Source organism: Sander lucioperca, chromosome 9 (assembly GCF_008315115.2).
Source record: "Sander lucioperca isolate FBNREF2018 chromosome 9, SLUC_FBN_1.2, whole genome shotgun sequence".
Classification (NCBI taxonomy): Eukaryota; Metazoa; Chordata; class Actinopteri; order Perciformes; family Percidae; genus Sander; species Sander lucioperca.
Window position 1 is genome coordinate 8786580 of NC_050181.1, and position 23117 is coordinate 8809696.

The following is a 23117-nucleotide window of genomic DNA, read 5'->3' on the forward strand; positions in this document are numbered from 1 at the left end:
AAAATCCCTACGCACCACCAATCTGATTTCTCAATTTTGATTTCCATATTGTTTTACTGCACTGTGAACTATCTTCAAATTAAGGAGTCTTGGGCATCAATGCTAAATCAGTCAAGAAAGAATCAGTGTGTGGACATTATACATATATAAGGCTTTTAAGGTAAGAGTTTAGGTATTCAGCGTATCTGTACCAAATCTATAGGGCTGTAATCGACTAAAGAAATTCTTAGTCGACTAACACTTATATGATTTTGTCGATTAATCGATTAGTTGATGTAATCGACAGAGCTGTGCTCTTTGAGAGGTGGTTAAGACTAGAAAAGCACAATATAAATGTAGTTAATGAACCATCTGTAAAACTGACCTTCCCCACAATTACTCCTTCAAAAGCACCACTTTAAATCTTGTGTTTACCAGAAATGTGCTCATAAGTTTCTTGGAAATGAGTAATAAAGCATGAATAAGCATAAAAAAATGACTCATCAACTAAAGAAATCTTAGTCGACTAAGACCAAAACGACCGATTAGTCGACTAATCGACTAAGAGGTGGCAGCCCTACAAATCTAGGCTTTACTGAAAGTATTAAGCAGCAAATTTATTTAGATCCTGAGGATACGGTTTCCACATATTCCACTTAAACAAGCCCTGGCCCCTCGTAGACACCAAAAAGGTGCGACAGCGAGCAGGAGAGCAGGACAGCGTATCATACCTGGGGTTTCCTCGCAGAGCAGCATGATGCAAGGCATTGAAGCCGTTATTGTTGGTGATGGTGACATCAGCACCAGCCTCCAGCAGTACTGACAGCATGTCATCTCTCTTCTTGCTTATGGCATCGTGCAGGGGTGTGTCCCCCTCAGAATCCTAAAAGGGAAACCTCGTGTTACTTACTACTCTCATACTAATCTGTGATTCAAACCCTGGTTAATATGACCTCTCTACTCTCTACTGTGTCAGAAAGCATTTCTCAATACGTAAAAAAAAGTTGTAGTGATAGATACCTGAAGGCTGGGGTGGCAGCCAAAGTCAAGCAGGGTTTTGACCACCTGCAGGTGGCCCTTGTTGACAGCTATGTGTAATGGAGTCTGTCTTCGCTTGTTCCTGGCATTCAAATCAGCACCGCCCCTCTGCAGCACCTCAATGACAGAGCCCTCATCACCAAAGGCTGCGTGGTGCACTGCCCGGTCCCCATCTTTGTCCTGAGTGCAGTGACACACCCGACAATAATGACTCATGTTATGTCTGTGAGCTGTTTTTTTCCTACATAGTGAAATGCACTTACATGGGCTAAGATGCCTTTTGATAAGAGGAGAAATGTATTAAATTATACAAACCTCAGCTTCCAGGTCCACGTTGTGTTTAAGCAGCAGCTTTAGGACATCCACGTGACCATTCTGACTGGCTGCCTGCATAGCAGTGTGTCCAGCACACTGCCCATTCACCTGTAAACACATCAAGAGTGAGAATATGGGTGCGTGTCAATGCCATGCGTCATGTTTCAAGTTTAGATGTGCATCAAATAATTAGCTGTTCACCTAAGGGACTAAGAGATTGGTGAGGGTGTGTTTAAGCATTTGTATGTGTGGATGAACATGCATGGCTGTGTGTGCATGTTTCATCACCAACTGCAGCACTGCAAAAACTCAGAGCATAAATATTAATGTGGAGTCCTTTGGGAGTCTCAAGACGTCTCTTGTCCTGGCAGGCAGATCACTTGGCCAAGCTCAGTGTGCTCAGCTTTAAGCAAATAATTCCACTGAAAGGCAGCAGGGCATCTGGCCAGTCTTACACACACGCACACGCACACACGCTCTCTGAGTGAGGACAGTATTGCAGACTTGACATAAACGATTCTCATAACCTATACAGGGCACAGGCTGCTGTCCTGTGGCAAACGGGTGTTTTCCCTGTCCTGTAGCCTGTGTTAGAATGCTATCTGCAATCATATGGGGTTTGTAGATCTCAGCCTGATTTTAAGAGTGAATCGGGTCTGTGCTGCAGTGCACACCAATGCTCCTGGGTGCCTCCTCTGGGCCCAGCCTTAATGCTTTTCAGATTGAGAGAGATGCAGGAGTGGGAGGATCTCAGAATCCTTTCCTAAGAGACTCTCAGCCTCCACAATAAACAGAGCAGAACAGCATAGAGCACAGCCAGGGATATTCCAGCTCCAATTATCAATGTAGTTAGATCTTTTGTAAATATTAAATGGCAAAATTACTTGGTGTTCATCAAAAACCTGTCTAGAGATCCAGCAGCTTCTCATTCCAAAATACTGTATGTTGAAAACTTACATCCACATCAGGTCTCTTGAGGATGTCCTCCACCTTGGCCAGGTCACCATTGGCAGCTGCCTTGACCAGCTCCTCATTTATGTCTCCAGACTCTTGAGTCTCGAATAGTTTTTTCAGCAACTGAGACAAACGCTCTGGCCAAACAGGGGGAAAACATCAGAAAGTGATTGCGTGTAGGTGTCAGAGAACAGGGAGCAGTGAGGACAAAGAACTAAGATGACACCCTCTCTGTGTCAGTAGTGCATGTTCATACATACCTCCGGAGGCGTTGCTGACAGCAGAGCCAGAGGGGGCAATCTTGGTGACAGCGGCAGGATTGTACGTCCAAGATGTTCCACAAACCTCGACCTTCAGGTCACTGTCAGAGTAGATCTGCTGCACACGGCCCACCTTGCCAAGGGTCTGTTGGTAAATGTTGCGACAACTCATTAGTATATGGAGGGCTGTTGTCTTTGGGCTATGTTCTGTGTAACAGAGCCTGTAAGTGGCAGAGGAAAGACGGAGAGAGATTGTTAGAAAGAGCAAAGGATGAGAGGGTGGAGGAAAGGATAAAGAGGAGAAAATACCAGCTCAACAAAACAACAAAACAAATACCCGGAGCAGAAACCAAGCTTGTTGAACAGACAGAAAAAAAACTAAATATTACTGATTTAAGCTGTGTTCTCATTATTCAGAGGACATTTACTTGCATGAGACAGGAGATGGATATACAAGAAAGAGACCCTTCTACTGGCTAGAATATTCTTCTTCTATACAGGCAATATAGAGAGGACAGAGCAAAATGCTTTCCAATTTTGAATCATATCATCTCGATCTAAGCTATATGAGAAAGAGGCACTTTGAGTCTGTCAAGCCAGGTCTTGGGCAGTGCTGGAGGATGCCATCAATAACGGGGACTGCTGCAGTAGAAGCAACAGCAGGCAACAAACAGCCGTGGTTCGTGATCAAAGCTACGACCCATCTCAGGGTTTGAAGGCTCATTAGCTGCTGAGGGGGCCAGTTTGGCAAGGACAGGTGGCACATTGGAGTGGATTGGCATTACATAATCTAAGGCATGGCGGGCAGCAATGAACACACTTCATAATAAGGGAAGAATAATGTCGCGTTGAGACCAAAAAAAGATAAATAAAAAAAAAAAAAGGCAGCAACACAGCCATAGAGTGATTTGAGGGGAGGAATCATGTCTCTGCATGTTGTAATACTGCAACATTTCTTTAAAGAGGATAATGGACTGGCACGGCTGAGTGTGAGGGGAACAGCAGAAAATTACCCACAGCTAGATGAATTGACCCTAATTTACGGAAGCTTCATGCATACAAATTGTGTACTTGTGATGAAGTCTAATATCAACAGCAATGATTTGAAGTACCAAACATATAACACATTTTTTCCTGTCAGATTTAAATGAAACTATCCACTGGAGTGTAGTTCAGATTTGAAGATGTTTTGTCACTCACACAACTTCACAGCTACAGTCCAGTGATCAGATGATCAGATAAATGAAATTTTTTTTTTTTTTTTTTTTTTTTAAACAATCATGAACATTTTATCCATGTATATGTTAGCATACAAATTCAATTTACAGATTTAAATAAATAAGGCCCTTTTTAATGGTGGTTACATTTGCACAAATGTGTGTGAACATCTTTCAGACTTACAGGTAGCATCGCCTCGGCCCACTCTCCATGGCCTCGTTGTAGCAGCTTGATGCGGTCGATGTCATAGCAAATCTGGACCAGGTCTCCCACTAGGAACTGGGAACTGCCTCCCTCTGCCCCGGCTGCTACTTCACCGCTGCGCACTACATTGGCCTTTGTCAGCACGGCTGGGTTGAATGTCCATCTGAGGATACAGAAATTAATGCAATCAAACAACTCAGACTAATAGTTGTGTATCCAGTCAGGTAAAGGGTACCAGGAGATTTCTTTATATAGGCCTAACTGTATTTTGATTTTAAAAGTTATCTGTTGTAGTTATGGCTGATACTGGGGCAGGGCAATCACAGAAAAAAAAGAAATTAAACAAAGAACAATTAAAAGCTAAAAGGGAAAGTGAAAGAGGACGGGCGAAATCCCGAGTCAACCTTGGTCGGGTTTTTGACAGCTGGAGACAATTACGAGATTGTGAATGATTCAAAACCGAATTGGCCCTCTGGTATGTAATATTTCTATTCCATTCATTAAATAACTTTAGATTGCGCGATGTGGTTGTACACCAGTAGCCTACATTAAATTACATCCCCCTTCCATTTAGTGCCCGGTTTTATTTTTTTTTCAGTCCGTGTTTGTGTTGGCCTACTACTTTTTTTGCGCTATATAAATCTAAGTTATTATTAGGTTTGTTGCTACTTGCACCTTCTCGACAGCAGGTGTGGTAAAAACATACTGCTTTTGTCCAAAGCGGCCGCTAGAATCAACACAAACTGAAAATTACATATAGCCACTTTAAGTAACAAAAGATTATTAAAAAGGCAGTGTTATGAGATAAAAAAAAATGAAAGTATGAATACTAGAAGGAGACTTATTTATAGAATTAGCAGTTAAGATGCTAAGAAGATCCACTTTTTAATTATATTTTACAAAAAATTGACCACTAATTTTTAGAGTCTCTTCTCTCGAGTGATACAAACCATCATTTTATCTTGTGGTGAAGTACTTAAGTGTTTTGTGGCTTTTGACTGAGCTGACGGGAAAAGGGTTATATAAAACTCAATTCATGGGAACCTATGGTGATGAGATGCAGATTTATTGGTTCCACTCATTGGCAGCCAATACATCTGAGCCAGTCCATCTAGAGACTCACCTGTTCCCACTGGGGTACTGAACCACAATATCGTGATCTTCATCGATGCCACATACTGTGCCGGTGGTGGTGAGCGTCTCAAACATTCCGTCAGTCCACCCACCGTGGCCATGTTGGAGGGACTGAACAATCTCCAGGTCTAAGTCGATGTTGACCAGGTCTCCAATCTGGAGACCACCAGGATTTCTGTTGCCATTCTGCTCACCTGGGAGTTGAAGGACAAGTTAGGTTTATTAATAATAACATTTGCATTACTAAAGTGTATCAAAAAACTGTATTAGTTTTGGATATCAACATTGAATCAGCAAGTGATTTAAAACACAATAGAGAGAGATGTGTGTGTGTGTGTGTATATATATATATACACACACACACACACACACACATACATACATACACACACACACACATACATACACACATATATATATATATATATATATATATATATATATATATATATATATAGAGAGAGAGAGAGAGAGAGAGAGAGAGAGAGAGAGAGAAAAACATTTTAGAGAAACAAAAATAGTACTAAAAATCTTTTGAAATACATATGTGGTAGCAAATTGTAACAACAAAACTTAGGTAAACCATTACTTCAAGTAATACATATAAAACATGCTATTTATGAATAATGACACTATCAAACCTAATGAAAGACTGCTCACTGCTGCAGTGATGAATTGAAACAATTCGATCATGGAATTCTTGGAATACTCTAACTGCATGACCTGAGCCTGTACTTGGCCTTGGCAGCCAGGTGATTATGTAGAGCTGCCATCTAGTGGTCAAACAGAATTAACTACAAGTGAAACTCCCCTAATGCCCTTGAATTCACTGCACCACAACGATAGGTGAGAGAACTGGTGCAATAATGACGGTGGACACAGATCACAGGCTTACTTACCTAAAACGGGACAGTGGTCTCTGTAAAAAGAGCCGCCTTTGGCATCCTGGACACATTTCAGATCCGACTGAGAGAGAAAAGAGGGAAGGGATTAGATAATTACCCAGGGTAATTCTATTAGATGAGGGGCACAATGATCATGAATAAAGAGATATCCACACTTAAAGCTGTAGTGTCAGTGTAGTTGCAGAGAATACCAAGAATATCAGTGCCCTAAGGGTAAGGCAGGACAATAAAACACTACATTGCTACAGAGAGAAGGCATCATTTGTAATGACTCAGATGTGCAGCCACTGTGGCAGAGTTAGAGGGCAGAGATGATCCTGAGGCAGAGCAAACATTCCTCTGAACTGATTGAACACTAAAGACCTGAGTACAAGTCCCAACAAATTATTAACTCCAGTATATCCTACTGTATTCAGACAGCAAGATACTTTTGATCTTATGATGCTATGAGCACAAAACAGACATTACTAAACAGGAAAAGGTGTTGGCCTGGCATGCTGCATTTGGAACATACCTTAATGTGAGGTACCTATGCAGGTGTTAGCAGGATTTGATCACTGTCTTAGTAAGAAACAAAGCCAAAATAAAACAGTCAAGATGGGGGGTCGAATCCATGATTTACTTAACCCAGAGGCAGATGCCATCTACTTTCCTACCAGCCTATTAAAATAACAAAGGGAAATCTGTTATGCAACCGAGAAACCCGATTGGCCTCTTTCGTAAAAAGGCAAGGGCAGTCTCCACCAATGAGGAAGATGCTTTTCATTTGAGACACGTGTGTAGCTGCGCCTGCAACAACCCCTAGAGAGTTCCCCCCTCCTCTAAAATTGACCTCCATGTTTACCCTCTACCCCTAAAAAGCAGAAAGAACAGCTTGCCTTTATCATGCAGATACCCTCCCCTTCCAGCTGCCTATACAATGGCGTCTTAATCATGCTGGATGCCTGGCTCTCACAAAGGCCTGGCAGCAAAAGAAAGAGCCTCAGGCCTGCAGTCAGACACAAAAGCCACCTGACAGCTGATCTTTTGTGAGACTCTGTGTGTGTGAGTGAGCGGGCTGAGCATGAGGGTCAGGGTGGAAGTTTGCTCACCATTCCCTCAAAGCCAACCCGGTAGAGGTTCTTGGCCCCATTGTCCCACAGTACGTAGGCAGCGCTGTGAGGGCTGGCTGCACTCCAGTCCTGGATCTCTGTCACCTGTGGAGGAGAATGGGAGATGATAAAGACAGATAAGGACACAATGACAGCAGTTTTATCCTAATGTCATGATCATTTTAGTGTGAAAAGGGTATTGACTGGCTGTACATTTTCTGGCATACTGTATGTGACAATATAACATTGACCAGAAGGAGATCATTTTCTTAGTGGGAGCTTTCTAGCAGGTATTTGTCATCTTAAAACCTCATAATGATAGCGAACATGATACTTTATTGATCCCTGTAGGGAAATTATCTTTTAAAATTGAAGGTTAGGTTGAAGGTTGAACTACAGAACAGCAACCCTGGAGCCAAGTAAGTATTCAGTGCCTAGCTCAAACGACAAGGAGATGTCTGCTAACACAAGTTGAACTTGACCTCCTCAAGTTGAAGGGTCCAACGTCTTCTGGCCAATTTGCAAACTTAGAGTTTTAGTTTCGTGTACCACGGTTTTCCAAGAGAGCAAAAGCGGAAGTGAGATCCGATCACAAGTGGTCACTAACGACACATTTGGAGATTCATTTTACTTTACCAGGTGGGAACACACGTACCTAGAGCTTTCCACTTGTGATGGGGGCACTCAGATCGGTTTTTAATACCAGGTGAAAACGGGGCCGTAGTGGTAGAAGCTCTGTATACTGCTCACTGTGTTTCATCTTCAAGTAAAGTTTAATTCCCTAACTACTAAATATTAGTAGTGGGATTGATCAAGAACATATTTGATTAGGCTTCGATTCAAGGGGGCGCAATTAGATTTAGTTTGAATTCTCCCTCGTCATAGTATGCTTAGGTCAGTATGAAAATCATTTTCTCTTCATCGTCATGCCAATTTATTGAATCTTTCCAACATATATGTGAAATATACCGCAATCAGTCCACTTTTTTGTCACAACCGTTCCAGGCTCACCTTACTCTCCTCAGTATGAGTGTGTGAGTCTATCTTTTGACTGTCTCACCCGCTGGTCCACCAAAAGCACCCCAACAAACATCTACCACTACATTTTTACACAGGCGTTTCTTGAGTTATTACTTGTTGTATTACATTATGACTAATGCTGTTCCCACCTTCTGTAGTGAGAACCAGCTCACAGATTTTGGCTAAAGAAAATTGAAGGGCACTGTAAGCCACGGAAAGTCATTTGTTATAGGCATGAATAAGCAATGAGCTACGAATGGGGGATCGCAAAATCAATTCAAATTTGGAAGATAAGGTTGGGATTTTCACATGAGACAATTCTTTCTCCATCACAAGCAGCGCAACGCTTTGTGTTAAGAGAAGAGCTGTATTGGAGTAAATTAATTCTTTAATAAAAAGCTGTGTCTTAAGTAAAAACAGAATTATTTTCAGGCCCATTTCAGAGGTAATTGATTAATGGGCCTCAAAGGTAATATTCATGCTAAACTAACGGAACATCTAAGCTGCAGGACATGCAATAGCAGTTTTCTGGAGAGCATATTGCTTACAGCACCATAAAACAGTAATGAGATATGCCATTAAATAACACAGCAAAATGAAGTCTTAAATGAAATACTCGGGGGTCTGGACCAGAGTCAAAATGCAAGCGCTTTACAGCACATTTACAGTACAAATCTAAATAGACTGTACCCCATACGACATTGTATTATTTTCTAATGATGTATTTAAGCCTAGAACAACCTGCAGCAAGGAAGTCTGTGTATAGCCTCAGTAGAGATAAATAGGAATCCTTGGAATTAAACAAAGAAGTAAGGGTTTTCAGAGGCGCATTTAACTCTTTTTCCTATCATCATTTCTATACAAATTTACTATGACATTTTGATAATTTTCCAACACATTGTGCAGTGCCCAAGTCAACCTCTTGTCAACATGATTTTAAAAATTATCCAACACATCAGTCTTTATTTTGCACTAAATCTGGATCAGTGGCTAAAGCTGATAAAGTTTACCAACACAGCAAACTTAGTATTATTCACTTAAGGAAAATTAAGCTCAATCTTTACTTTTCACTGAGTTATATCTCTCCTCTCCAGCTACAGGTGGCTGATATCAATATATTATTGACACAGTGATATGAAATGACGTATTGATTTTGGTTATTGTAGTATCCATTACAGTAGATTGCAGATAAGTGTTATATTTTTTTATGAACCTAAAAAAGGCCGCAGAACAATGATAACTTTAACTACAGCATAATGTTGCACACCTAGTTAGGCACCAGAGGACTGGACTGTTTGTGTTCTCACTTGCAAGTAATATTACCATGCTACGAACATGTTGAGTCAGGCAGTGCCCTTTCTGTTTTGGTTGACGCCCCTGCATATTTCAAATGAAATCATATCCTGAGATGCAGGTTTGTTTTTTCCTCTATAAGATTGTTTAGGGCAAGGGGTCCTTGTTTTTCCCTTCTATGCAGCACTTACGGGTGGTTATGCTTCATTCAGTGGCACACATGTGGTTGTGATATCCTCTGTGAAGCTTATCGAGCCTGCCTTACCGCCAGGGATTTATTATCCACTTAATCGTGCGGCTTTGAAAAATAGAAAGATGCCTCACACCTCACTTGAGGAAAAAAAGATTTATTGGAGAAAAATTCTCACTCTTGGCCTTTTTTTTCTTTTTTTTTAAGTTTTACTTGATATACAGACAACTCTGAACCCAGAGAAGCTCTCAGGTGATGTAGAAACTTACTTGTAAAAGGAAAAGTGGCAAAGTAAAGATCACATGCTTTTTCCTATAAGTCCGAAACATCTTTCGAGCACTGGCCTAAGTGGGTGACTGACTGCCAGACTTAAGCGTGATTTATACTTCTGCGTAAAATCTACGACGTAGCTACGTATGTAGGTACGTGGAGACACAAATCTACGCCGTAGCCTACGCCGTAGCCTACGCCGTAGCCTACGCCGTAGCCTACGCCGTAGCCTGACGTGTAAAATTTAACAACACGTCCGGCGACGCACGGCGGGGCTTGGTTGCGTTGCATTTCCCCCGACTCATTTCCTGGTTCTCCTTCTCCATAAACAACATGAAATCAAGGAGAGGGTTAACTTCTCCTGATACAGATTTCCCACCGTGGTCAGAAAGCACAGGGGAAGCACTTTGTTTCTCTCACTATGACTCTAGAGTCGCTACTAGCTCCGAAGCTAATCACGTCACTCTCTCACTTCTCCCTCACTCTACCACACACACACACACACACACACACACACACACACACGCTGGCTCGACGCACACACAAATGCACAAGTATAAACATCAGGCCACTTACGTAGGCTACGGCGAAAGCTCTGCGTGGAGCCTCCGCACAACCATAAATCACGCTTTACTTGACTCTGCGTCTTATTGGCCTCAGCGCTAACTGTCGAGCACTTCCTTTTGTCTGTATTGTACTAAATTTATATGTCAAAACAGTTGGCTTGTAGTGGAAAGAAAATGGGCAAAGTAGAGTTTCTTGGCTGGAACCCTACCTTTCCTCTCCTTCCGTTGCCTCCATCTTGGTCTTCCCACTGCCAGTCTACTCCTCTCACCACCCGGCCACCAGTGAAGATCCCTCTGGCTGTGATTTTCTTTGACTTGCGACGCGACTCCAAAAGTACTCTGCTCAGATAAAAACACACAATTGTTTTCATTTGGGTTAGGGTTTAATCACTCATGTAAAACTGTGTACATGGATCCATTCACAGCTGTTTCCAATTACTAGCAAAAATGCACTGCAGAGGGGATGCCAGTGTCTCCCTCTTGCTACTTTGTGTTAGGGCTGGGCAATATATTGATATTATATCGATATTGTGATATGAGACTAGATATCGTCTTAGATTTTGGATATCGTTATATCGTGATAAGACATAAGTGGTGTCTTTTACTGGTTTTAAAGGCTGCATTACAGTAAAGTGATGTACCTTTCTGAACTTACCAGACTGTTCTAGCTGTTCTATTATTTGCCTTTTCCCCACTTAGACATTATGTCCACATTACTGATGATTATTTATCTAAAATCTAAGTGTGAAGATATTTTGTTAAAGCACCAATTGTCAACCCTAGAATATCGCCACAATATCGATAGAGGTATTTGGTGAAGAATATCGTGATATCTGATTTTCTCCATATCGCCCAGCCCTACTTTGTGTCATTAACTGCCCTTCCCTGTGTGCCCACTGCGCTGGAGTCATGGTGTAAATTACTAGAGGTCGACCGATTCATCGGTTTTTCCGATTAATCGGCACCGATAGTTGATTGGTGGAACTATCGTTATCTGCAAAAATCCATACCGATAGTTTTTCCTGGTTGCGTCTGTTGCTGGAGCAGCTGAGAAGCGCGCGCTGTCATTCATTACACAGTACGCGAGAGCTGAGAAGGGTCTGTTGGCATCATGCATTACAATAGCGGCGAAATAAAAACTATCACTGATGCCTCGTGTTGTTTATTTTCGACACGTGTTACTGCGGGCTGCACGGAGAGCACATGCTGTGCGGAGAAGGCTGACATCAGATGCTCGTTTAAAGCATCAACAGCAAAAAGGTATGTATACAGTACATTTTGTCATATCATTATAAAGTTATTAATTTGTTGAATAGATGCTGCATTAGTAGAGAAAGAACAGCACAACAGTATGTTTGTTTGCTTTCGAGGCTGAGATGACGCTAAACATTAGCAGTAGGCTAACTTACCTCAAGTGGTTAAAACCCTGACAAAAATAAACGCAAGTTCGACCCAAATGTCAGAATCAGAACCCTAAAGGATCATCCACGATCCCAAACGGCACCTCTGATTCCTATTTAGATCATTTAATAACAGTTAAACGTAGAGAATTACTGATTGCTGCAGCTAAAAGCTAACGAGTTAGCCGTCATGGGGGTGTCTTTGGTGTCTTTCTAGCCTTTACAGGTGATTTTCTATCCAGCCTGGAACTTGTGCCTTTTTTCGGGGCTGTTGAGCATTAAATCCAAACTGTTACATCCAAGATTTAGCCACTTGATGTCCATAATTCATCACGTTTTCGGTCATTTCTGCCGCTAACTCCGTGCTACCCATAGACAGTAGGTGCTACCGACAAGGGAATCTCCCATGATGCCTTTGTTTATGTTTTCAACCAATGGGAAGGCAGGTCCGTCACACATTACGCCTTATATGGGCATCCAAGCGAGAACAAAGAGTATAGTGGGAAAGATAGATCCCTCCAGGTCAGAGCTCGTCTGTTACCGTTCTAAACCGTTCTACAGAGAAGAATGGCGTCACTGTTTTGAGATTTGGCATACATTTGGGCCTTTTTTGAAGAAATGTAAATAGTTTGTCCTTTATATGAATTATAATGCTCATTATGTTTATTTTTGCACTGGATGACTCCAAATATGTAGGAAAACTGTTTTAGACAACACACATGCTTGTGTAGCATTGCTGTGGGTGTAATATCAATAAATATGACATTATTATTTTGATTATTGGCAAAAGCGTCTGGACTTTTTTTGAAACAATGTATGTATTTTGTCAACTGTATAAGTTATAAATACTATCGGTCGATTAATCGGTTATCGGCAAATATGGCCCAACCTAGCTATCGGTATCGGTAAAATCCACTATCAGTCGACCTCTATAAATTACCAAATGGGACATGGTTACAGATGAAAAAACCTTACTGCAAGCATTTGCCCATAACAGTATCTAATCTGCTGTATCAACCATACAGTCCCTGACAATCATCGACGGTCACAGAATTGGGCAACTGATTTTTGATGATAGCAAAACAAATCAAACCAGAAACATTTGTCAGAGTAGTAAGCAACAAACCACTACTGAGCTTTCTCAAAATGAATTGTGACTTTCTACTGCCTTTAGGAATGGTATTTCCATGCAGTTAAATTCAAGAAAGACGCTGTGTGTCATTGAGCGGCAGGTGTCATGTCGTATATCAATAATTTTTGTAATAGCATAGCATTCACATAGGGCTGTCAGCATTAACGCGTTAATCGCGATGCAATTAAGGGCCGAGCATAACACGTAAATATATATATTTTTTTTTTTATAAAATCGCATTAGCCGCATGCCGCCATTTATTATTTATTTTACACTTCGCTCTGCTTCACGTCGTGCCTAACAACGCCCCTTAGCTGTTCTAAAATCACTAGAATCTAGCTAGGCTACTATTTTGACCTTTGCCACACCTTTACTTATCATCAAGCTGCCATACTTCCTCGTAACACATCCTGCTGCTGCAGGCTGCAGGCATGATGGAGAAAGACAGCAGCAACACAATTCTGAATGGCACTTTTTATTTTCCAAAACTCCTGGACAGCTCCGTAGACAAGTTGAAAGCCATATGCACATTGTGTGAAGCCGTTTTTTTTTTTTTAAATATCACGAAGCACATCAAGCTTGAGCTACCACCTACGAGCTAAGCATAGTAGTACAGTTAACGTGACTCAGGTTGATGCTAGCGGGCTCAGACAAAGCAGTATTTTGGAGAGTGCTACTTGCCGACCTGTGGATGAAACCAAATCCAAAATAAATTACTACAGCTCTTGCAAAATGGGTGGCAACTAACTGCAGACCTGTCAGCATCGTAGAAGATTCGGGTCTTAAAGACGTACTACGGTTGGCATGTTCTGAATTGTGCAAGAATGACAGAGTCACACATTTTTCTTTTGTTTACAGTAAATAAATAAATAAACAAATACAAATCTTAAAGTCAAGTTCATAAAGCAACTTTCTTTGCATTCATTTGATTCCCAATCAAGATACACTGGTAAGAATTGATTTCCATTGTTAATATGTACTTAAACAGTTCTGAAATGCAAAATAATAGAATTTTAATCATGTGATAAAACATGCGATTAATCGCAAGTAACTATAGAAATTCAGCGATTAATCACGATTAAGAAAAGATTAATCGTTTGACAGCCCTACATTCACACCTTACTGACAATTAATTTCCCTTTTATCCATACCCAAAACTCATGGCACTACAAATGCAAATGAAAAGCCAGTGGTTAAAGAGATAGTTTGTTTTTTTGAAGTGGAGATGTATAAAGTACCGACATGGAAGCTGTTGTGGAGAGGGTCAGCAGCAAAACGTACTTTTGTCACCTGTAAAAAAAGGCCCAGCTAAGAAAATCAATATCAGTTTAAGTGTACGCTATATCCAGAATATGTTCACCGCTTTACCTTGCCGTCAGACAGCCCTTTCCTTTGGCACTACACATATTCCTAAGCATAAGCACAACTGTGCTGCGCGCTATATTACGCCACATATCAGCAGATTATGGAATAAACAAATATGAAATAAAAATTAGTGATTATGACAGTGACTAGGAAATGCCATTTACTGTAAAGACAAGAGACTGGAGTATATTGAAAAATAACTTTTACAGATGGAGATTGAACAGCCAAAAGAGAGAGAGGGGAAACTTCTGTGGGAACTGGAGGAGAGGGCTGTCTGATGGCAAGGTAAACTGGGTAAATTAGTTTTTTAGATGGGGCTTTTAAGTTGGCTAAAATACATTTTTGACCTTGTCCACAGCAGCTTTCGTGTTGGTACTCTCCTGCCTGCTTCTTTTAACTGGCGGCGTGCTAACCGCCATCTACTGTAGCTGACTATCGATAAGTACCTCGTACAACCCCACCTCAATTCAGCCAAACTAAGCAGTCAATGCAATTTTTTTACATTTTGATATCACTATACTGCTGTGAGCTGCAGTCTTAACTTCAGCTTAGCTACAAGCCTAACCAATGAAAAGGTAATAGCAGTTAATAGCTGAGCTCTAACCATCGTGTGAGCCTTGATGGTAGACACGGCAGCTGGACAGTGTAGGTCTAACCAATGCAAACAGCTTGTGGCCTCTAACCACTCCCTCTTCGGCAGTTAGTGACATAATCTAATGGGGTGTAACAAAACACCCCACTACGCTGTTGGAGCAGTTTGAGCTGGGGAGACCTCCAGCACCCATTGTGCATTATGCAAGGTCTGTCTCTGGGGAAATGAAGTCGTACTCAGATGAAAAGGCTGCCAGCTGTTGGGCCATGTGTTCATTTATTAAACTATGATATTTGGCTGAAATAGGCCTGAAACAGATGAAGCATCATCACAGTAATGACAGTCTATGCAATGACGTAATCAAATGCAAGTTGTGGAATTTAGTGAGTGTGCATACTCACTAACAGGTCCAAATAATACAATTAAAGTCTTTAAATCAAATCAGTGACTGATTTGATTGCTTGTTTTCCTACAACACATGAGCCACAATAATCTCTATGTAGAGCATATTTGAATGCACAGAGTAAAGCTGCCTTCTACAAATTTGACTTGATCTTGTCTGTACATGAATGAATTGGTAACAATGTTTCCACTTTCCACACACCACGCCTAAAACATTGTTTCCACTATAAACTATGAGTAATTCTTTACCATAAGACCTAAGGGTAGATACACATCACATACACCGAAACACACAGTACCTCATGTAGGATTAATGGTATTGTGCGCAGATTCCTTGGTCTGATTACCACTGATCATGCCCTGGTTTGAAGTTTGTCCACAAACTGTAAACTCTACTGCACCAACTTCCAATGTCCTGACTAAAAGCTAAAACTAATTCTATTTTTAGGTAAATTCCGACCTGCGGCCCTTTGCTGCATGTCATTCCCGCTCTCTCTCCCCTTTCATGTCTAAGCTGTCCTATCAAATATTAGGCCTAAAATGCCCAAAAAAATAATCTTAAAGAAAAAAAGTGCATTTATTGTCAGATATATGTAGGTAGTGCTGCAGACTTCATATAAATGGTAGTTTTAAGCCCAGTTCAGACCAAAGATTCGCAAAGAGTGGAAACTTGCAACGCGCCGGTCTGCAACGTTCTAAAACCTACCAGTTCACACCAATGCGACGAGACGAGACAGTGTATCATCTCTTTAGTGACGACTCTTTGTACTTCTGTTCTAATTTCCGACTTTCAAGCTTTTTTGTAGCTGGATATATATCATCTGTTGCATCCAGAGATGTATAGTAACGAAGTAGAACTACTTCACTACTGTACTTAAAGTACTAAAAGGCTGTATCTGTACTCTACTGGAGTATTATTTTTTTCTCCTACTTCCACTTTTACTTCAGTACATATTTTTGATTTAATACTTTTACTCCGATAAATTTTGTATGTGCTGCATCGTTACAATTATAAAAATGTTACGAATCATTCCAAACCCACATTATCACTGCCAGAGCGGTAGATGGCTCTGTCACCAGGTTTGATGAAGCTGGCTCATCATTGAGCAAATCAAGCGATCAAGCTGTCTTCGAGTGATCGTGGCGGTGAGGGTGAGGAAGGAGACCACCCCTGGCCCTACTAAGAGAGAAGACACACCAGCCCGGTAATCCACCGTCGGACCGTCTGGCGAGGTCGGTGACTCGAGTCTATTTGGTGTGTCCCGTGCCGTCGGCCGTCCGAGGAGCCGTCGGCCTTCATTTGGGCCGACCCGACATGTTCAGTCTGGAGACAGGGCAGTCGGGACTCACCCCGAAATGGGGAGCGGATGAGCCGCTCAAAATCTGACGAAAATCTTTTAAACTGACCTTTGTCAATCTGAAATGAAGACAGATTCAGCAACTGCATGGCCTATTTCTCGCTTAAAATGTTTTCAGAAACACGTTTCGGTGAACTATTTTAGTACAATATGAGATCGTATTCTGAACAAGCCGCCATGACAGTCTGGCTGTGAATTTCCCATGGATGTATTAAGAGAACTGGATACAGTGTTCGGCGGGAAGCTCCGTACGTTCCAATGAGAGTGCTCAAAAGCGCATAAAGCAAACATGGAGCTCGGCTCTTCCGCATTGTTGGCCCATAACGCTGGTTGGCTCACGATGGGCATGCGCACTAGCAACAATTTGTTTGCGTTGTCGTAGCAACCGATAGCAACATGCGCGTTCATGAGCAAAGTGGCGAACTCATGAACTCGCCGTTTTCATTGTCTAAAATATTCACTAACGTTAAACACGTTGTTGTTTTCGTTGTTCTCTATCGTTTACATGCTTAGCTAAATAAACGATAGATGTATTTAGCTAGACAACCAAGGAGATTTAATAATTATGTTGTGCTACTAGCTAGCTACCTACTAACTAGCGCTAGCTAGCTGTTAGCCTGCAGTTTCGTGAACAGAGCTCATCCATGGCTTCAACTCTCATCCATGTTACAAGCTTTACAGCATACAGATACGGATGTATCGTAAGAGAGAACCAAGGCGATGTAATCACTATGTCTGTAGTAACGTTATGTAGGCATATAGCTAGCTATGTACAGATCTTAATACAGCCATGCTAGCTACCCCTGATGTTAGCAACTAGCTAGCTAGCCGATAGCCCGCCAGTTTGGGAAACGCTAATGAAGTTACATCCACGTAGCTAACAGGCTTTACAGCAGCTACATACATCCCTGGGATGTATCATGACTTCATAAGATAATACCATGGACGTATTCATAGAACACATGGTGAATTACAATCATTAGCTATATCCATTATTACAGCTAGCTACATGAGCTAGGGAGAACAGTCATGTGAGCGGGCGGGCGCAGTCCCGCGGCTCTGCTCGCGTCCACTATGCGCGTTCATCATGCCAAATTTAATAATTCTGGATTCGCCTTTAGTGAATGTTAAAAATGTTAAACACGTAACGTTTTAAACAAGGACCCTTTCAGTGTTCGTGCTGGTAAGTTGATATACCCAGAAACAAATTATCTGCTGAAATATAGACGTTTCTTTCGCCATGCAAAGTCTATGTGAAAAGTCTTTCTGGGCCATGGGGTGCAGTACCACCGTTATCCGCTAAGCCTATGGTGGCTTTTAGATTCGGCGCTCTTCCTGGGGGCTTGGAATTTCCGGAGAAAAAAGAACCACGTGACGCGTTCGTCCAATCAGCTGCGGTTTTCATTTTCTGGGAAATAATCAGACTGTTAATGGAAACGATACTGAGCAGCGCCGCCTGCTGCTATGGAGACGTATTATGTTTCGCGCACGAGCAGAGTGTACGCTCAAGTCGGCGTCGCCTCAGTGTGTTCTGAGGCATTTTTTGGACCTTGGGACCCGACTGATCAGTCCGACTGCCTTTTCTGCCGACGGTCGGCCCGTCTGGTTGGTGTGTCAGGGTCCTTAGAGTCAATGTTTTCATTTGTCGGAGTGAAAGACAATTCATATAGAATGAAGTGCCTACTCTGCCTCCCGAAAGATTGCAAAATTCAAAAATTCAACGTTGAATTTGAAGAAACATATCAAGGTAAGTTACAAATATAATACACAAATGGCACACCAGCTTTAGCTACCAGTAAGCGCTAGCTAACTAGCTATCCGCGGTTCATGACATGCTGCGGTGTTGTATTCCTGTCCTTGTACTGCTGCTACACCCAAAGGAATTGTGAGTGTCCTTTAGCTAAACATTTGAAATAATATAAATATGATATTCAAACTTTTGACTGTTTTCTTTAATAACTGCATAACACAATACTTGTACTTTTACTATCACTACTTGAGTAGTACATTTTAAAATAAACTACTTGCAATACTTAAGTGCAATAAATGTTGAATACTTTAGTACTTCCACTTAAGTGTGGTGCACTTCAACTTCTACTCAAGTCACTTTTTTGATAGAGCACTTGTACTTTTACTTAAGTCTGGGTCTCTAGTACTTTATACATATCTGGTTGCATCTAAACATGAATGTGGATAACGTTAGTGATATTGAGATGCTTGCTACAGTTGCATTTCTAGTGATGAATGGGCGAAAACAACATTTTATTTCTCTGATTCACGACTTTGTTCTAGGCGCAATCATATCTCCATGTAGGCAAGTGGCTCTGGAAAGATTTTAAGCCACTACAGTGATAATTAAAGCAATATTAAGCACAAATGATTTCTGTAGCACCCTGCTGCGACTGAATGAAGTGAAAACACTGGGCTGTACCTGTCTAATGTTATTCTTCATATTATTATATAATTAGTAACTTCTGGGACAGTTATTACAAACTTGCAAATTTTGTGTTTACCAGAAGCTGTCTTGCATTGTAAATTGTGGCAACTTTTGCCTCCACTGTCTAAAAATCGGGGCATTTACAAAAGTTTGTGGGCACATAATAAAAAAAATTAGTGCATGTTGATGCATCAACATTTTAGATTTTTATACATGATTTGTTTTTTCTCACTGTGTACTTGCTACTTTTAAAACATGGTGTATTTGTAATGATCCATACTTAAAATAAACAGATGAATTGACTTACAATATGTTTAATTAATACAAGAAAGTTTAAATATGGTTTTTCATGTTTGTTATGTTCCCAAAATATTTTTGTTTAGTTACACACAACTTGCATACAGTGTGGGTCTCCCTTTTCCCTTCAACTTCAAAGAAGCCAAAATGCTTCCATACACTAGCTTTTAAGCCAGGGGATGCCGGTCATATTGTATCCATCTGCGGTTGTTCACGCTTAGCCATCCTCACCAAAACATGACGCACATGTTTTACATCCGTTATCCGTTATCACCATCAAATTGGTCCCATAAGCTTCATAGACAGTCTTGTCTTACAAAATTCTTATAGGCGATCATAATGTTGAGAATTGGGTTTTAAATTTGATTGATATTTCTGCATCAAGACATAATCTTTGAGTGACACCGAGATCGAAAAGTGGCTGATGGTCAGCCACTGTGGTACATAGGCATATGCCAATCCATTGGCGGCAAATGCTGCTCACTACAGCAGCATTTGCTGGTGGCTGATGGCATATGCCACTGCGACGGCGGCATAAACCGATCCCTTGGCTGCCCTGCCCGGTTGTGTTCCACCGGCACACCGTTTAACGGCAGGTAGTAGTGGTAACGTTAGGCAACTGTAATCTTTCAAAAGAGAATTGCCATGCATCTAAGAATCAATTCCCCCCCCCCCCCCAATTGTAATGTAGTGAAAAGTTTTCATTATCTCTGTTCATCATGTGCAATTACAATGCTTTCTGCAGTCAAAGCTCTAAATTCTGAAATTTGAAAGTCAGCTGCAAAACAGACTTTTCAATCAATATGCACTTATGTTTCATGAGCATGCAGCCTTCTAAAGACATAAATACTAAAACATCTGGTTAATCTTCTCAAATAAATGAATACAAAAATTGATTTAATAAATCCTACATATGGGGAGCGCTGCATTAATGTAATTTTTAAAAAGGTATGACTGGATCTTAAAACGAGGCTGAGTTGTTCCCTGGCAACTGAGGGCTGGGAGCATAGAGACAGATTATGTCTGCCTGAGAGGCAGAGTGCACAACAGACTTCTCAAATGTCACACACACACAAAGCAACATAAACCACAAACTAAGGGAGTACCAACCAATCACAATTAAGTGCTTAATTAAGAGATTACCTGGCTACCCTGTGTCTATTTGATCATTGGTGGGTCTAAAAGGTGAGACACCATACTGGTAAATGTCGCTAGGTTAACTAACCTCTCACTGCCTGGGGTGGTGATCCTGTAGAATCGGTGTCTCAGGTGATGCTTGTCTCCATGGTAACATGTTGTGCAAAGGTCGTAATTGGTGCACTCAGCACATTTCCAGCGAATACCAATGATGGGCTGTTGACGGCAGGTGTCACACATGGTTCCATCATGCTTGATGCCTGGGGGAGGGGGAGAGGGAGGGGGGGGGGGGTATATTAGTCAACATTATTACATTGGGGTTGTATTGTGTGGTAGTATGTGTACATTGTATATCAGTAGTGCTACTGGAACAACCTGCTATCAACAATACGTATATGCAATCTGAATGCTATGTATTTGAAATAGTTTGACATAATTGTGTGCACTATGAAACTTCTATATTCCCCATACCTTGTGAGAACAGCTAGACTTTTTGGGGATTAATAACAAAAAATCTATCTATCTAATGGCGTTAAGGGCCATCTCTCTTTTTAAGATGGGGTTGATACTTAAGACTCATGAAAAGAACTACGAAAATCTCAATTGCTCATCATCCCATGACTGTATCATCAGGTAAAGATATAAGGAACTGAATGAAGCCAGTCAACATACACATGCTATATGCTGAAAAGTGTAACTGTTTTGACATGCAATACTATGACAAGTACAGAGAAAGTTAAACAATGGCAAAATGGTCCTTAAGTATTTATGTATATACTTATACAAACAGAGTACATCCTACTGATATACTTTTTATAATGAAAAAAAAAAATCTCTCAATGTGTAATTTGACAGTGCTGTCTGTGACATACATCTGTTCAGGATGTAAACGTTCTCTTATATATCCATGATGTAAACTGACAGGATGTATTTAATAAAATACTCATCTTGTTTTTTTATACAAATCAGGGTAGTCAAGCAGACGTTATCTGCCTTCAACACACAGATTAAACTAGCTACAACTAATTTGCTGCTTCCGGGAATTTTATACACAGTTTCTTCAACAACCTAAGTATTTTGAATGCCTTTCTACAGTTATCTAATCTTTCAATTACAGCAACAATTAATAAACGATGTCTGGTTGTTGAATCACTCATTCCTGCACCCACCAAAGCCCAAAATTAAGGCCAAAAAGGACCAGTATCTTGTATGTTGAACATAACTCTGTTGCACTGAAAGACACTTGTCTTAAATGAGTCTGAAAGTACTGGCAAAGAAAATGTAACTAATGTAAAGTTAGCGTTACCTGTTGGAGCACTGTCTAGTATCCTCACGTCGTAAGCTCCAGAACAACGGTAGTTCGCAGCCGTCCCATTATCCCAGACAACAACCACCTCCTCTGGACTTTCAAAACTCCTCACGGTGCCAACATGTCCCTCTCCACCATCCTGCTTTCCCCACTTCCAGTCAGGTCCGCGGACCACTCTCGCTCCAACTCCTTCCATCATCGCTCGGTTATTCCTGCCGGTAGTCATTTACGAAAAGGACGCACAATACCACAATAATTCTTAAAAGTTCGCAAGCTAGCAGACCTTGCTAGCCAGAAATCGATGCGCTGGTGGTCAGTTTTCAATTGCAAGTGCGAGCAATGTCTAACAGGAAAGAGACGGAAACAATCCACAAAGCTAGTCTGCTAGCTAAGTAGCTAAGTTAGCTACCTAGGAAGGCTGTTGGATCCTCTTACAAAAACTATTCCCACAGGCTAACGTTAAATGCAAGCCAGTACCTCCTCGGTGTTGCCTTTTAGATTGAGGAACGAATTACCCCAAAAGCCTATTAGGTAGCCACATTGCTATCTTAGCCAGATATGAGTACCCAGTAACCAGGCTGTCTGTCTGTCTCTCTCATCCACTCCACACGCAAGAACGCCACCTCTTCAACTTAGCAAGCTAGCGAGCCGAGTTGCTAGCTATCGCAATGCTAGCAAGATAAACCTCTCCTGGCTAGCAAGTCCTTTTCGTTGAGGTAAATGTAGTCCTTGGTTGCTTATCCTTATTGTTGTTGTTTGTGGTGCTGAAAGCCATCCAATATGTTCCCTTCGTCAACCAGAGATGGTTCCCTGGAGTCAACTCAGAATAAACGCGTCGCCATTATTGTCAATCATCGTTCAGACCTCAGACGAGCAACAACTAGCTACGGAGGTAAACGACAAAGCCCGAAGATGCGAGGCTTGGAAAACAAGCACGAGTCCGCGGTCGGGGCGAAGGAGCGCGTCTGCATCTGCAATGTGCAAGCCCATTCCCAGCTCTGTGATGGATAAAAAAAAAACATAATCTTAGTATTTTAAGACATTTAATGATGTAGATACAGACAGACATTGCTTCTTTTTTTATAATATTTACATTGCAATTGAATATTTTGTCTAGGCGTAAGGCCATGCAGTATAAATCAACATTGATTAACTAATTAATAAATACATACCAGCTTATGCATAAGAATGATTTTACTCATGCATTCACTCATGCCAAATGCATGTTGGTTGATTATTGATCATAATCAA

General features: G+C 41.2%; 1 protein-coding gene across 5 annotated transcripts in view; it reads right to left on the reverse strand.

The window, feature by feature from the left end:
• mib1 (mindbomb E3 ubiquitin protein ligase 1) overlaps positions 1 to 22779 on the reverse strand; it is a 63291-nt gene extending 40512 nt beyond the window's left edge. For all 5 annotated transcript variants that reach the window (XM_036004727.1, XM_031294467.2, XM_031294466.2 and 2 more), the window contains exons 1-12: positions 21864 to 22779; positions 20646 to 20817; positions 10647 to 10776; positions 7099 to 7203; positions 6002 to 6068; positions 5092 to 5296; positions 3948 to 4131; positions 2547 to 2691; positions 2290 to 2423; positions 1333 to 1440; positions 1000 to 1197; positions 711 to 862 (exon numbers count right to left, since the gene is read on the reverse strand). In XM_036004727.1, coding sequence (XP_035860620.1) covers positions 711 to 862; positions 1000 to 1197; positions 1333 to 1440; positions 2290 to 2423; positions 2547 to 2691; positions 3948 to 4131; positions 5092 to 5296; positions 6002 to 6068; positions 7099 to 7203; positions 10647 to 10776; positions 20646 to 20817; positions 21864 to 22092 — 1829 coding nt within the window. In that variant the 5' untranslated portion in view covers positions 22093 to 22779. The remainder of the gene's footprint in view (positions 1 to 710; positions 863 to 999; positions 1198 to 1332; positions 1441 to 2289; positions 2424 to 2546; positions 2692 to 3947; positions 4132 to 5091; positions 5297 to 6001; positions 6069 to 7098; positions 7204 to 10646; positions 10777 to 20645; positions 20818 to 21863) is intronic.
• Between the last annotated feature and the right edge of the window lie 338 nt (positions 22780 to 23117).